General features: G+C 33.9%; 1 protein-coding gene across 1 annotated transcript in view; it reads left to right on the forward strand.

Moving 5' to 3' along the window:
• Window positions 1-11,590: 11,590 nt before the first annotated feature.
• The window catches only part of LOC111515722 (adenylate kinase 8), a 42,751-nt gene continuing 37,812 nt past the window's right edge, over window positions 11,591-16,529 (forward strand). The window contains exons 1-2 of the mRNA XM_074169942.1: window positions 11,591-12,065; window positions 14,842-15,171. Coding sequence (XP_074026043.1) covers window positions 11,687-12,065; window positions 14,842-15,171 — 709 coding nt within the window. The 5' untranslated portion in view covers window positions 11,591-11,686. The remainder of the gene's footprint in view (window positions 12,066-14,841; window positions 15,172-16,529) is intronic.

Genomic DNA, 16,529 nt, shown 5'->3' on the forward strand with positions numbered 1-16,529 from the left:
AAAATTGACGAATTTCGGAAGCTCAAAAAAAAATTATACTTCATGGACGAGACATGGGTTAACCAAGGACATACGGTCAAAAAAGTATGGCAGGATGGTAATATAACAAGTGCACGACAAGCCTTTAATGAAGGTTTGTCAGTTGGGTTAAAACAGCCATCTGGAAAAGGTAGTCGTCTGATAGTTACGCATATAGGAAGCGACAGTGGATTTTTACCAAATGGTGAATTAATATTTAAATCTAAGAAAACAGGCGACTATCATGAAGAGATGAATGCGGAGGTGTTTGAAAAATGGTTTGAAGGCATCATTAACTTGTGGAACCTGGGTCTGTCATCGTCATGGACAATGCCCCATACCATAGTCGACATTTAGAACCATTACCGAAACAATCATGGAAAAAAGCAGCAATTCAAGAATGGTTAATTAATAAGAACATCCAATATAACAAAGATAGTTTAAAGGCAGAACTATTTCAGCTAACAAAATTACACACAGACAAATATAAAAAATTCGCAGTGGATGAAATGGCGTTAAGTCGTGGAATTACAGTTTTAAGGTTACCACCATACCACTGCGAATTAAACCCAATAGAATTAATCTGGGCGCAAGTAAAAGGATATGTGGCACGAGAAAACAGAACATTTAAATTAGTGGACGTGCAACATCACCTACAAGAAGCTATTCGAACTGTTTCTGCAGAAGACTGGAAGAAATGCATGCAGCATGTTTTGAAAGAAGAGCAAAAAATGTGGGACGTAGACAACCGTATTGAACACAATATTGAACCAATCATAATTCACTTTGATGATAGCGGTAGCAACAGTGACGAATCTGAGGTTGAAGATTAGACGAAAATTTGTACATTTACATTTATATTATATTCTATTATCAAAAATTTGTAATTTGTATTCTCTAGTACCCCTGAGTTTAAGTTACTCGAAAGCTTGAGAACAGTTATCAAGAGTTCACTTATCAATTGCTGCAACCCAATAGTGAAAAAAAGTTACTCCGTTTTCATAAGGCCCACCTAATGACTACAACGATTAGGTAAATTACGATATTGCAAAGTTTTAATGAAATAAATTAAAAATGTGTATGAATATTTTAACTAATTGTACTAAGAATTTTTCTTTCATTCTTAACCCTCTCAAAAATTAATAAGCACGCCCCCGATTTGCTGTCAACTGGGCTTACTTCTACTCTCAATCATTATTGGTTTTAGTATACACCTTCTTCTTTGCCAATCATTGCTGGCACCCCGTCAGTTGAATGTGACACCATTTTATCATAAATAATGTTGGATTCAGTAATAAACTCATCAATGACCTTGAATAAACCTTCTCTTCGAGTGTAACCTTTCAACGACAAAATTTCTGGCGACTCTTCCCTAAAATTCTGACACTCAATACATATCAAGAAATCTTACGAAATTAGACTTTTGTTCGTCATCAACAATGTCACATGATTCGTCAAGTGCTATTGCATAGCAAGGTGCCTTTTGCAACAGTTCAAGAAGAGTGTTTTTAATATCAGCAGCTAAAATTTCCGTTTATCGTGTATTACTTCTCGCTGATCATGGAATACTTTGAAATGCAGCGACATCTTTTTTCCTCCAAAAAGTACCGTGACTACTTCCAACATATATTCCTTCACCATCTCAGAATCTGAAAATAGTTTTTGGTGTTTATTAAGCGTCCAGTACACACGTAACGCTGCTTCTGTGGATTTTTCTTGCTCACTCATGCAACGAACTAGTAATTTCGTGCTTTTTTTTGTAAGAATTGAAATATGCATGAAGTTTTTCTTTACGAGCCTCACTGCAAAGAGGAAATTTTTTGTTAAATTGTTCAGGAACTGATCGCGATTTGAGTGTTTGAATTCGATATTGGTGAAGTGATAATTACTTACATTTTTTTTTTATTTGTTTAAAAAGTGGTGTCCTTGGACAAGTACTAATAGTAATAACGAGTGTGATAACAACGCAGACTTTTTCCTGTGTAGTGATTCCAATAGCGATGGTGAACAACGCAAAAAAGAGATTCCAGTTAATAAGATTCGGATGCATTTGATTATTGAAACACAGAGAATATCTTTCAATGTATATAAGAATCTACATATCAAGTTTGGTTTCGAGGGAAAAAACTATTACAAGCAAAATCAGATTTGACCGAAATTCCTGTACGTAAAATAATCAAAAACAAACCTTATGAACGCAAGACGCGATTTGATGCGGGATTACCAAAACCTTTAGATGTTCATCTAATAAAAATCATTAAAGAAACAATATATCACTGTTACGAAAGCAATGAGATTCCTACAATTGAAATCATAAGGAAGAAATTGAAAACTTCCGGCCATAACGCGAGCTGACAAACTCAGAATTGGATAAAGAAACTGGGATTTAGATTCGGCATAATAAACAAACGTCAAGCAGTTATGGAAAGCAGAAGAATAGTGAAATTGCGTAACAAATAACTAAATATAGACAAGATCAACGGAAAATTTCATATTTGGACGAAACTTGGTATGACACTCACGACACAGTTACGAACTGATGGTTCGAGAATGTATACGCCTAACGCGCCTGCAAACAAAGGATCGCGACTAATCATTGTGCATTGCGGAGGAAGTAAAGGATGGGTTCCGAATTCTTTGAAATTATGTGCAACTGCAATGTTGACTATCATAAGAACATGGAAGCTAATATTTTCGAGGAATGGGAGTTGTTTTGAGGAAAATTGAAACAAAGCATCAGGCGTAAAAATAATTCTCCAAAATTTGATAAAAAGGTAATAGAGCTAATTTGAGAAGAAGTATCTAATATTACCGAAAAAGACTGGTAGAAAAGGATTAAAAAGGTAATTTTAGTTGAAAAAGACTATATGGAGATTGGACACTTCCATATTAATGGTGGAAATAAATTCATTATTGATTTAACCGACGACACTGATAGTAAACTAGAGAATATAGAAGAGGGATTATCAGAAGCTTTCGAAGAAAGTAGTGAAGTGTTTTTGAAGCGATCGATTGTGTGTATATATATATATATAATATATATATATATATATATATATATATATATATATATAGTATATATATATATATATATATATATATATATTTATATATATATATATATATATATATATATATATATATATATATACATATATATATATATATATATATATATATATACATATATATATGTTGTTTTTCCGGGTGTTCATCCGTTGTGTACTATTCGATAGTCGACGTTTCGCCATCATCTCAGATAGCATTATCAAGAAGAGTAACTGCTTCGCTTCGAGAGGTGTAACTGATGTTAGGTTCTTCTTGTGGTGTTTTATATGGTTTCGCTTGCGTAAGTTGTATGGATTTGTTACCTGTTTTTCCACCTGAGGGTTGTTGATGGCTTTTGGCAGTTCTCCTACCTGTTTTTCTACCTGAGGGTTGTTAATGGCTTCTGGCGGTTCTCCTACCTGCGATGGTTCATTATCAATTTGTGGTTGTCTTTGGGGGTTGTTTTTAATTATTGTTTTCCAAATCCTTGGGATGTTTAGTGAGTCATCCCTTTTGTTGATGAGGCCTTGCTTTTCGATTTCGATAGCTGCCCTGATTTGTCGAATTCTTGGGTTTTGCACCTGTGCTATCTGTTTTGTGGACTCAAAATTAATCTTGTGACCTGTTTGTAGATGGTGTTGAAAGAGGGCAAAGGAGGTTTGTTTTGTTCTTATCGAGTTTTTGTGCTCCTGGGTTCTGGCAGATATACGTCTGTTGGTCTGACCGATATATTGTTGACCACAGTCCTCGCATGTGATGCTATATACTCCTTGGTTTTCTAGGGAAATTCTCTCTTTCGGTCTGGGCAGCCAACTGGATATCGTTTTGTGCGGTTTGTAGGTTGTCCGGATGTTTTTACGTCTTAGTATTCTCCCGATTTTGTCGGTCACACCTTTGACATAAGGTAGTGTCACAGATTGTCTGTCGTGTGGAGAGTCTTCTGTCGAACTAGTGGATGTTTTTTTGGTTCTTCTTTGTCTGTCGATGGCCTTTTGAATGATCTTTGGTCCGTAGCCATTTTGTCGCAGAGCCTTTGTTGTCTCCCTTAATTCTGTTTTTGAGTTATTATATTGTTCAAGTTATTATTATTTTTACTTATGTGAACCATATATGTGAATATCCTTTTGACTGAACAAAAAATCAGAAATACAAAATTTAAGTCAAATTTACAATTATATTTTAACTTTTGATCAATAAAATTAAACAAATAATTTCAATATAAAAAATTATATATCATTTACATCATTAAAATCTCACTGTATTTGCAAATATCTTAAAAATCACATGTTCTCTGGTGCTGTGACAAAATTTCAACGTCAAATTTGCATTTGACTTTTCGGCTTCTCTATGTTTGGATTTATATGCCTATTTATATTTCAAACTAACTTTGGTGAGGCTTTTTTAATATTTTATTACTATATAATATTTGCATCAAACTTTTTGTAGATATTCTTGATAAAAGAAAAAATACATTTCCGAAAGCTTGAATAGCAGAAAATAGGGTTTCCATAGCCCACAGAGATTTGACTGAAATACCCACTCAAAAATAACCTATTGTTATATAAGCCAGTCGTATATATATATATATATATATATATATATATATATATATATATACAATGAAATTATTTCACTGGCCATGCATGGCACTTCAAAGTAAAGTGCTGTTCAAAGTAAGTGCCATGCATGGCCAGTGAAATAATTTTAAAATTTCAAATGTTTTAAATGTTTAAATAAAGTAAGTTTTTGTACTTTTTCTCTGAAACATAAAATGTTAATGTGTGACACTTTTCTACATGATGGAAAATATTAACTTTGTCTTTCTCATTGCAACGTCTGACTTTTTACTATAACCCCAAGTTAATGTCTTGATTAAGGGAATAAACATTCTCGAAAGCTCGACCATATAACAAAGAGTATATTTTAAACAACAGCCCAGTACTTTTTGACTGCATCCCCAACAATATTCCTTATTTCTCCTTAACTAGTCAGGCAAAACTACCCTTTGGCTATTGGCCTCATCAGCGCGGTGCAGCCAAGCGTGTCCGCGGTTTGTCCCCCCTTTTTGGAGTGTTATGTCCATTAATTATTTATTTTTTGATTTGTATATCATACACACTCGATAAAATCTTCTTTGTCTATATTTATATCCTGGACCCGGATGTCACGCAGGTAGCTATAGCTGCCTACGTGGTCATGTTAGATGTAGCCTGGGAATTCTAGGTCTTCTAACTGGAACCACAAATGTGCGGTTGGCTCCTGTTGTTGACTCCGTGCATATGTGTTGTTTCCTGCTTTCGGCAAACAAGTGTTGTCCATCTTACGCTTGGCTGCACCGCGCTGATGAGGCCAATAGCCAGAAACACGTGTCCGCGGTTTGCCCCCCCTTTTTGGAGTGTTATGTCCATTAATTATTTATTTTTTGATTTGTATATCATACACACTCGATAAAATCTTCTTTGTCTATATATATATATATATATATATATATATATATATATATATATATATATATATATATATATAACAAGTATAGCTGAGGCACCAGTCAATCTAATAATAACACTGATGATTTTCAAACAAGACTCAACCTCTAACGGAAGCAAGAAACTCTTTGGAAGGTTCGAAATAGATGAACATTTCAACCTAGCAGACCACTGTTATAATATTCATGCAGTCATTGTTCACTGTGGTTCTGGCGTTGAATGTGGTCATTATTACGCCTTGGTCAAAGAAGAAACGGACTGTTTAAGTTTGACGATAGTCGTGTCACGAAGTGTTCTGGCGATGCATTGAATTTATTGGAGCCTCTGGAGACACCCTACATTTTGTTTTATGAGAGAGAGGACATTGTTAGATCAAGATCTTCGGATGATGTGGTGCTGCAGGTTTTTCCGAGTTTTCCTGCAGCTGAAAAAGCAAATGCGCCACTGGAATCAATGAAGTCGCCCCGGAGCGCCAATTAATTTTTATTGTTGTATTTATTTTATTTTTATCGTTGTTTTAACACATTGTAATAATTTTTTATAACTAGTCTCTATATATATATTAATATAAGTCACAAAAAGGATTTGAATAACCCCTATTTAATTATATGGGAGCGTTTTCGACAGCTGGTCGTGCTGTCATCATCTAAGCTCTACTCAAGTGAGTTTGAGTAGAGTAGTAGTGAATTTTCCCATCCCAACGGTCGTCTTGAAAATTCTAATTTCAGATCCTTAGCGATATCTGACCTGAATTCAATTCGAGCTCCGTAAATTATACCGCAAATCAATAGTTGACAGATCAATTCCTACACTTTTAGTATGCAGCAGGTAAAATAGATGTGGCATTTCTATGTGTCACTTTTTATCGATCAAGTGCAGCACAGGGTTCAGATGTCATTACATCAAATTTCGGAATTTGTTTCAGTTGGCTAAGTTGACTTTCAAAACCTGATACAGTCTTCAAAAGTGTGATTAGTATTTTGTAAAATATTTGAGCAACATTCTTTTGAACAAAATATTTTTGCCAAATCATTCAGAAAAACAGCTGAATTGAGAATGAATTCGACTTTGACTTCGAATAACTTTTCACTGAGCTGATTCAACGAAATGCCATTCGATGGATAATACCGTACAATTTATCTTGTACAGCTTGAAAAGTGGCAATGAGAAAGTGTTTTTGTTTATTATTATTTAAAATTATTCTAAAAGGAACATGAAACCAAATTAGGATATTTTTGTCTTCGAATTGCTCGGTATTAATGGAAACTCAATAAATTTCAAAATGTAATTTAAATAAGCTTGGTATACAGAGTATATCTAGCGGTTCTGATCATACTATAAAAATAAAACACATTTTCAACACAATTTTATTTACAGACATTTTTCTGTAAATGTTTACATGTAATGATGTAATAATCGATGAAACTCATAGATTCTACATTATTATTTCATTGGAAAGGAGGCTAGAATTCTTACCAATTTTTATAATTTTTATGTGTTCAAATTTTCTAGAGCTACCTGAACAAACTGTCATCACATAAATCTCTTTTCTTGAAACTCCCAGAATATTTGATCACCTGAAAATCTACTAATTTATTTTGAAATCAGAAATGTTGTTTCCGAAATTTTTCCCGGAGACGTTCAATGTTAAAAACAATACATTTTTTGACACTATTTTAGTTATAACTTTTGAACCGCTGATTAGCTGTTCGGCCCTATATTAAAAAAAAAATCACGGATAAATTACGTATTGAATAAAAATTCCATTAAAAATATGAATAAATCTTTTTAATCCTATTTTAGCAAAGAACTTTGGCTTAATTTTTGTTCGATATCTTCATAACATAACAGATTCTTCAAATGAGTTTACGTTGAAGATGAGGTCACATGTTGAGATCAGCACTTTGACGTTATTTCTGGAAACTTGTGAACCACTTTGTATAAACCGTTGTAATTACATATTTTTTTTTATTTTCTTACGAAATACAAATTCAGAAAGCAATATATGTCATTTTATTTAAAAAATCCAACTCTAATACATCAGTCTTCTACGGTTAACTAATACATTGCTGAATAATTTAAACATTAGTTTTAACATTTCTGAACGTAAAAAAAAATTCAAAACAATTATGTAAAAGTTCATAATCACTAAATACATATTAGACTGTCTTATCCCAGTTCTAAACTGAGAGGTTTTTCATGGCAATGTAAATAGTTAATGTTTTGGCCACTCAATATCAAATATGACATCAAATATCCATAGATAAATACGGCGCATTATGTCTGAAATTGACCTCTATTATCAATATCGCATGTGATTTGATATGGAAATGTAAACATTCGTTAAATTTTCACTTCTTCAGACAAATAATACTTTGTCAAAGACAAGAGTTGGTTACATCATGAACTCATTGTTAGTTTTTTTCTTGATTTTTGGCACTTTTGTTAACCACAATGTGAATGGATCCTACCAAAATAACACCAGTCAAAATAGTTATGGTGGAACAAAAGGTTATCAAAGTGGAGGTCAGAGCTGGAACCACCCAAATCCCAGTAGTGGAAATGGATATCAAGGATATGGAAATCAAAGAACATCCAATCCAAGTACCAATGTAGGATATACAGGAACATATAATACTGGTATAAATAGAAATCCTAGTTCAATTTCTCCTAGTAACGGAGTATATGGAAATGGAAGACAGACATATCCATCAAGTGCTAACGGAGAATATGCAAACTTTGGTCAATCAAAACCAAATAACACTAACACTTTTCATAACGGAAGGCCAATTACTGGTAATACCGAATCAGATATCCTAATAATATGAATTATGGAAATAGAAATCAGTTTAATCACAACCCAAACGGGGTTTATGGAACTCCTGCACCACAATCACCCAATTACAGTGGAGTGACAAATAATGGAAGAATTGGACATTTCAATCAGTTCAGACCAAATAACACTGGATATAAAAATGGGGTTTCAAGTTCTGGCAACATTGGTGGATATGGAAGTGGAGGCCAGACTTATCCGAATAATGGTAGGTTTGGTTACAATGGCCCAATCAATCCAAACCCAGCCCAAGGAAATACTCAACAATTCAGTCTGAACAATAATAATATGTATGGAAATGGAAGGCAATTTGGAAATCCTCACGGAGGAATTGGTGGAAGTCATCCTAAACCAAACATCACTTCATTTCCCAGTAATGCGTTTGGAGTAAATAGAGATTGGCAGAATGGAAATAGAGGGCAATCTACATCTGGTAATACTGGAAGATATGGTAATATTGGCCAGTTTGGATCCAGTCCAAATAATGGACATAACAGAGAATATCAAGGGAGTAAGGGAGGACTGTATCCCAATCTTCATACACCATACAACGGTTGATTTAATCAGTTCAATAATTATGCATTTGAAATAATAATAAGTTAGAGTGCATCGAATCATTTTCAATCTTCAATCAAACAAAAATACTTGGACTATCGATTAAAGACAGATGATGATTCTGATGATGCTAAGCTGTTTAGCGAAACGCGTGCGAAGGACAGTTTTTTGTTCAGATGCAGGAAAAGTATTTTTAGTAGAATCATTTTACGCTATTTGACCATAAAATATGAACAACTGTTAAATCACAACTGTAAATTCAAAATTATTTGTAAAATAATTGATATGAAATAATTATGGCAATGAATAATTCAAATTAAAACAGTTGAATATCAGAAAGTTTTCTTTACCAGTTACCAGCTGTGGACATATGTGTTAATGTTTAATTATTTCCACAAATAGTATGCTAAGTTTAATGTTCTTCCTTTGTCTTTTTCCATTTTTATAAGAACTTCAAAAAATTGTGTGAAATATTGTGTAATAACAAATGGGCGTGCTATTTTCAAGTGTTTGTTCGCAATCCTCATTATTTAATAGTATAGGAGAAAGTGTTTTAATTTGTAGAAATCTCATTACTTCTTTGATTGACGACTTGTTTATTTGGTGGAAATTCATGTTCACTGAGGATACACTACAAGAACACACTTTTGTCTATTTTCCACGATATTTCTTTATTGTTGACTAGTTTCGGCTATTACACCATTTTCAAAATGTAATCAGTTAGTTTTGAAAATGGTGTAATAGCCGAAACTAGTCAACAATAAAGAAATATCGTGGAAAATAGACAAAACCGTGTTTTTGTAGTGTATCCTCAGAGAAATCTTATTAGTTGATGCTTACCTTGGATTTTACCTAGGTTATTGTACCTATTTGTATCCCAAGTTCAAAATGAATGTTCAAAATAAGAGAAGAATATCTTCAATAGAAATTATTTTTCTGGGAAAAAAGTTTTGGCTTTCTACTTCTCTGTCATTAAACAAAAAATGGAGGAAACTTTCAATGATAAGAAGAAACCAAATAACTACAATAAAAACTCTTTATAAAGTTTCTTTGAGATACATACTGGAAGAGAAAAGCTCTTTCGAAACAACTAATTTCATATGAACATTGAATCATACGAAAATTACTCATTATCCTCAATTGAGTTTCGGGACAAGAGACATCATCATCTCATCAGTTCGGACTTTCATTGTCTAATGTAGTATAAATTGATTTTGAATCCCTGAAAGAATCTGTGGAAAAGTTAAAAAGATTAGCTGAAAATAACGGTTTTTATTAAACAAAAAAAACTGAAATTACAAAGAAATAACATACAAGCAACAACCAACAAACCAAAAAAAAATTGAACTATTAACACGAGCTGAAAATTAAAAAATGATTATCAACAAGAAATGAAAATTAACAATTAAAAGATTCCAAACCAAGTTACTTCACGACGTTTCGATTGCTAGTATCCACAATCGTTTTCGGGTGATAGCTGGACTTATTACATCCCCTCTTCCCTCTCACCGCTTCATTGGTTTTGGCAGGAGATGACCGTTTGGCGGCAGTTGGTCGTGTTCCGCTCGATTAGAGGTTTCCATATGTTACGTATCTCTACGCTAGCTTGACTAAATGCGTTGTTGAACAACATATACGCGGCTTCTTTGAATTTTCTCCTAAACCAGTTTTCCTCCTTGTGGATGATTTCAGCTTGAGCCCACTTGATGTTATGTTGATGAGTCCAAACATGCTCTGTTATTCCGGATTTGCTGGTTTCTCCTCGCTGTGTGTGTTTCTTGTACTCAGCAATGCGGACTTTCAATGACCTCTAAGTTTCACCGATGTATGATTCTCCGCACTCGCAGGGTATCCGGTAAATGTAATTCTTGGAATCGCAGTCCGCGTCCTGATGTTATACTTGGACCCGATCCTTCTTATCCTTTCCGACAATCCTCTGATGTAGGGAAGTACAAGTACTGGTTGTGGCGGCTTCTCTTCCTTGTGGAGCTCTTGCAGTCTTCTAGCTAAAGCTTGTTCTACCATCACTCTGAAGTAACCATTCCGTTGAAGGTCATTTTTGATGATGCCTAGTTCCTTCTCGAGACCTTCCTTTGTATTACAGAGCCCGATAACACGGTCTAGTAGATTCTTGATGATTTCCCTCTTAGTCGATTGATGGTGGTTGGATTCCTGGTTCAAATACTGTCCCGTGTGAGTGGGTTTTCAATAAACAGATGTTTCGATTCTCTTCACCAATACGTCTAAGAATGGAAATTCGTTGTGGACTTCCTTTTCCATTATGAAAGTGATGTTGATGTGCTTCAGGAAAGTGTCTAGTTCTGCATTTCCATGGTTCCATATTATGAAAGTATCGTCCACGTATTTTTTTACAGATTCTTTCAGGGATTTCAAATCAATTTATATTACATCAGATAATGGAAGTCCGAACTGATGAAATGCACACGACAAACATTGTCAACCACCTTCAAACAGACGTCGTTATCGTTTTGGATAGCATCACATTATTATTATTACCATTATGTCCATATCTTTATGTTTTTGTCGTAGTTATTTTTTTCTTTGTGAGTTTTCCACATTTTTTATTGAACGATAGTGAAGAAGAAAGCCAAGAAGTTTCTTTTTCTCAACATAAATGAATTAAAGCTGTGGAGGTGTTTGTGGTCATCGACAGCGAGCACGATATCTGGAAAAAATTCAAACTGTCAAATCGAATCCGAAAACGTCAAATTACATAATATTAAAAATGTCAGATCCAACAAAACGACCTCTCCAATTTCCCACGTGGCATATTCCATATCTCGAAAAGCACCGAATATATGAGCTTTTTCATGAACTCGCTCGGGAGTTGGTAATCCAGAAACCTGAAGATCATGTACTTTTCACCAAACAAATTATCTCGAATGCTGCCAAAAGCAGGGACGTCGCTAGAGTTATAATGTTGCCATCGCCTAGGGTGAATTTGGAAGAAATCAGCAAAGAAATTGCCAACACAACCAACCAGTTCATTATCACACCTATAATTTTACAAAAATGCCTCGGACGAGATTTGCTGACTGTTCCTTCAGAAATGGTTGCGAAATGTTTGGCTTATTTGGTTCGTACAGAAAATGCTTATAACCAAGGTAAAACATACAAAGTCTATTTTTTTTCTACAGGTTTTTTATCAAAATTCAAGAAATAATTTTCCAGGAAATTAAATTTTCTACAGCTTGTCAAATCTAGGAAGAGGCTTGAAGTTATCTCTGTCTCTGTCTCTCTCTCTTTCGCTCTCATAGTCTTCTTACGATATATATAATAATAATATATATATTATATATATATATATATATATATATATATATATATATATATGAAATCTGAAGTTTTCACGGATAGGAATATTCTGAACTGGTTTTCCGGGTATTTGATCCGTGTATGTGATATTATCTCTAATTTCACCGACGTTTCGACAAAATCTCATTTGTCATTATCTAGGTGTGCTGTTACGTGTTCAGAAGTTTTGTTGACCTTGCTCAACTCACTTCTTACTATACTGGTAAAACGGTATTCGTTACGTGTTCAGATATAGAGTGTCCATAAACTATCTACTACCTACTACTGATGAAACCATTCATTCATGACGTTTATTTTAAAAAACTTTCGTGTATAGAACACGTAACGAATACCGTTTTACCAGTATAGTAAGAAGTGAGTTGAGCAAGGTCAACAAAACTTCTGAACACGTAACAGCACACCTAGATAATGACATATGAGATTTTGTCGAAACGTCGGTGAAATTAGAGATAATATCACATACACGGATCAAATACCCGGAAAACCAGTTCAGCATATTCCTATCCGTGAAAAGTTCAGATTTCATATTCGATACCTTAACGGGGAGATGAGGTCAACTAAGAAGAAGAAGAACGCAGGTAAAACTCAACAACATTTAAGTAGTAGGTAGTAGAGAGTTTATGGACACTCTATATCTGAACACGTAACGAATACCGTTTTACCAGTATAAAGTAGTAAGAAGTGAGTTGAGCAAGGTCAACAAAACTTCTGAACACGTAACAGCACACCTAGATAATGACAAATGAGATTTTGTCGAAACACGGATCAAATACCTGGAAAACCAGTTCAGCATATTCCTATCCGTGAAAACTTCAGATTTCATATTCGATACCTTAACGGGGAGATGAGGTCAACTAAGACGAAGAAGAACGCAGGTAAAACTCAACAACATTAAGATCAAATACCCAGAAAACAAAGGTTAATGCAGTCAAGCTGCTGGAAAATGATTCCATGAAAATCAAAATACTTTTCTAGTCTTTCACATTTAAAAAATCATTAAATATAGGCCCTGAAGAAGCTTCCCATTAGAAGCGAAAGCTTGGCAAAGTAAAACAGAGTTTGATTTTTGATTTTTTGACTGAGAGACCCTGTTAATCCATTTTACCATACATTTCTCCAGTCGCTAACATTATCCAATTTATATATATATATATATATATAATATATATATAATATATATATATATATATATATATATAAAAGAAAAAAAATTCGAATAGCAGGCCATGACTTCGTATCTAAACATAACTTTCAATTCCAAGCAACTTTTCTCTCCAACATATTTTTATATTTTTTGAAATAAGGGTACTTTACTCTTGAACGAACTTTATATTTTTTGGCCTATACTGTATGGTGTTTGTCATAAAGCCATTTCGGGTACACTTGGTATAGTTTTGGAACATGCACCAACTGTTGTCAAGAATAAAATTTTCTGAGAAATCGATAATAAAAAAGTATATATAGGAAGTTACTTGCGACGAAATCTTCCAAATAGAAGACGTTGCACAGATGCCTGATGGTTTTACTTCAGCTTCATGCGCGGCATTGGCTGGGTTAGCTCTTGTTTTTCCGTCGGGTATCTGTCCGTATCTACAATGTCGTGGGACCACGAGAGAAGCAAGGGTAAGGTGTCTTTCACCTGAAGATGAACGAAGCTCCCCAAGGCGGTCGGTTACAAAGCCAAGCTTCGACATCGATCATCAAACAACCATCCTCCTCTGCCTTTCAACTGCTAAGCAACTAGTTGAAACTAGGGCCCAAAAAGGATTGTTCAAAATATTTCGCATACAGGAATATTTTGATATTTTTCAGCATACCGCGCATATGGTTCCATTATTAGAATACGTTTGAACTTACTTGTATCATTATTTTTATTACCAAACCATGTCTGACGACTCTATCGATGAGAGATACATTTACGTACTATTAATAAGTACATTACGTAATGAATATTTCGTAATGAAATCTGGAAATATTCCTCTTTCAACTACCTACACCGTAGGATCTGGTAAATGCCTGCCGGAAAACAACTATCTAATGAAGATGATGAACTGACCATGATGTATATTATATCACAGGCATTTAAGCAAGATACCTCATGCACAGTGGTTAGTCTCGCAGATGTTTTTTGTTCATCCAGCAGCAGGATCATGCTAAAATTACGAGTAGATCACCTACAAACGGTTTCAAGGTATTATCTCTCATCAGTGCAGGAAAGATCCGACCCAAACAGCAGAGCTTCTGGGATTAACTAGTAACAGGTCCCCAAGCGGAAAAGAAACATCCCATGTACCAATACTCTTACAAAGATCGCATCATGTCTGAAGACTCTATCGAGGAGAGATACATAAATACTAGAAAATAAATATTTCGACATAAAATATCGAAATATTCATCCCTTCCAAATTCATCATCATTATTATATTATTATTGTTATTAAATACAACTGCAAGTTAATCTTGTAGCTTGTTAGTCCGAGGTTATATACTACTCCTACAGGTTTTCAAAAAAATAAGTATTCTGCATTGAATATACTTCATTGGAAATATGTATTTTTCATTACAGGATGGATAATAGTAGATTGTATCCGCAATGAAGATGACGCTAAAAACTTACTTCAACTTGGCATTATACCCACACACACCATCCACTTCATAGCTCCATTTCATCCAAACTTGACGGATCTCTTGTACTGTAAAGTGCGACCAAATTGGCCAGAAATGAGAAGGATCATCAGTGGACTGAGAGATATTTTCAAATCATCTCTCAGAGAAGTCTATTTGGAACATCGGCAGGTACTTGAGGTTGCTGCATCTTGCGTTGAACTTCTAAAAATTCGCAAAACTCTGAAACCCATTGTTCCAAGAGTAATTATAGTGGGACCTAGAGGGTCAGGTTAGCAAAATATTCATTATACATGAAAGTTTTATAAGATAAAGATCATGAATGAATGGTTTCATCAGTATAGTTGTAGTAACTACAATAAAAAGAAAATCGATCTATCACCATCTATGAAATGAAAAAAGTTGTGAAGGAAAAGTAAGCTGAAGTTTTAATGTCTGAGATCGAGAAAACTAATATAATATTACCTCTCTTCCATTTGTTTAGCCAAATGATTGTAATTTTCTTGACAGAAGTGATAAGAACTTTCAATTTTTGTTCACATTTAGAGGGGATACAGTGATTTTTCCATCAGTATCAGTATCAAACTTGCACTTAACTTGGAAGTGTTACTTGAATAATTAAAAAAATTATACTCAGAAGAAACAGACGATGTTCAAAAATATTTCACGTTCATTAAATCAATGATGTAACGGTTTCCTTGAACCGAATGGCAGAATTGATGTTCTTTATATATTCGAGCAACCTGTTATTTCAGAAAAGCATGATGTATTTCTACCATGAATTTTTACCGATCATACTTTCTATTGGAAAAGTTTTCAAATGATTTGATATTCTTGTGAGGTGGTCATGAGAATCAGAATATACAGTATAAAACCTTCAAAATGAATGAAAATACCTACCTTTGTTTTTAACAATGAATCTTTGTCCAGTAAGTTTCTAGATCAGTATAATTTAGTGGTTGGTTCTGGGAATGGCAAAATATTTTATCTCTTTCATTCTGTAAAGTTTTCATGGTATTCAATATCGATTTTATGGCAGTACCACAAATAGAAATTTAATCTTTGAATTTTGAATAATTGAAATGGAAATAAACAAATTTAGATATTTCAACGATAAGAAAGATTAACAAGTTTAGTGATACAATATTTTTTCTGAAAAAAAGTTGGTTGGGTTACAGGATCAATTTTTTCTTGAAAAAACAATTGTTTTCTTTCCGAAGTTTCTAATTTAATTGAAATTCTTCTTCGGGGTTCGAGAAGTAGTCTTTTTTGTGTTGATGATATACCAATTTTGAAAAGCATCAGACATACCCGATACATATTTAAAAAAAATTAAAAACATTGCAAACAACCAACCAACCAAAATTTCCGAATCTGTGAATCACATATTAAGCCATTCGTTTTGTTTCATGTCGTTTTGTGTTGGTGTTGTCTCGAAAATTTTGGTTGTTTGCAATGTTTTTTGATTTTTTTTTTTTTAATTTGTATCTAATATGTCTGATGGTTTTCAAAATAGTAATATTATCAACAGGAAAAAAATGGATCCTGTTACCCAACCAACCCTTTCTCAGATAAGAAAGATCTCAACTTATATCATATTTCAATGACTGGTGATATTCTCTTCCTTAG

Source organism: Leptinotarsa decemlineata, unplaced genomic scaffold, assembly GCF_025532065.1.
Source record: "Leptinotarsa decemlineata unplaced genomic scaffold, Ldec_3_MD MMD2_P_RNA_scaffold_6, whole genome shotgun sequence".
NCBI lineage: Eukaryota > Metazoa > Arthropoda > Insecta > Coleoptera > Chrysomelidae > Leptinotarsa > Leptinotarsa decemlineata.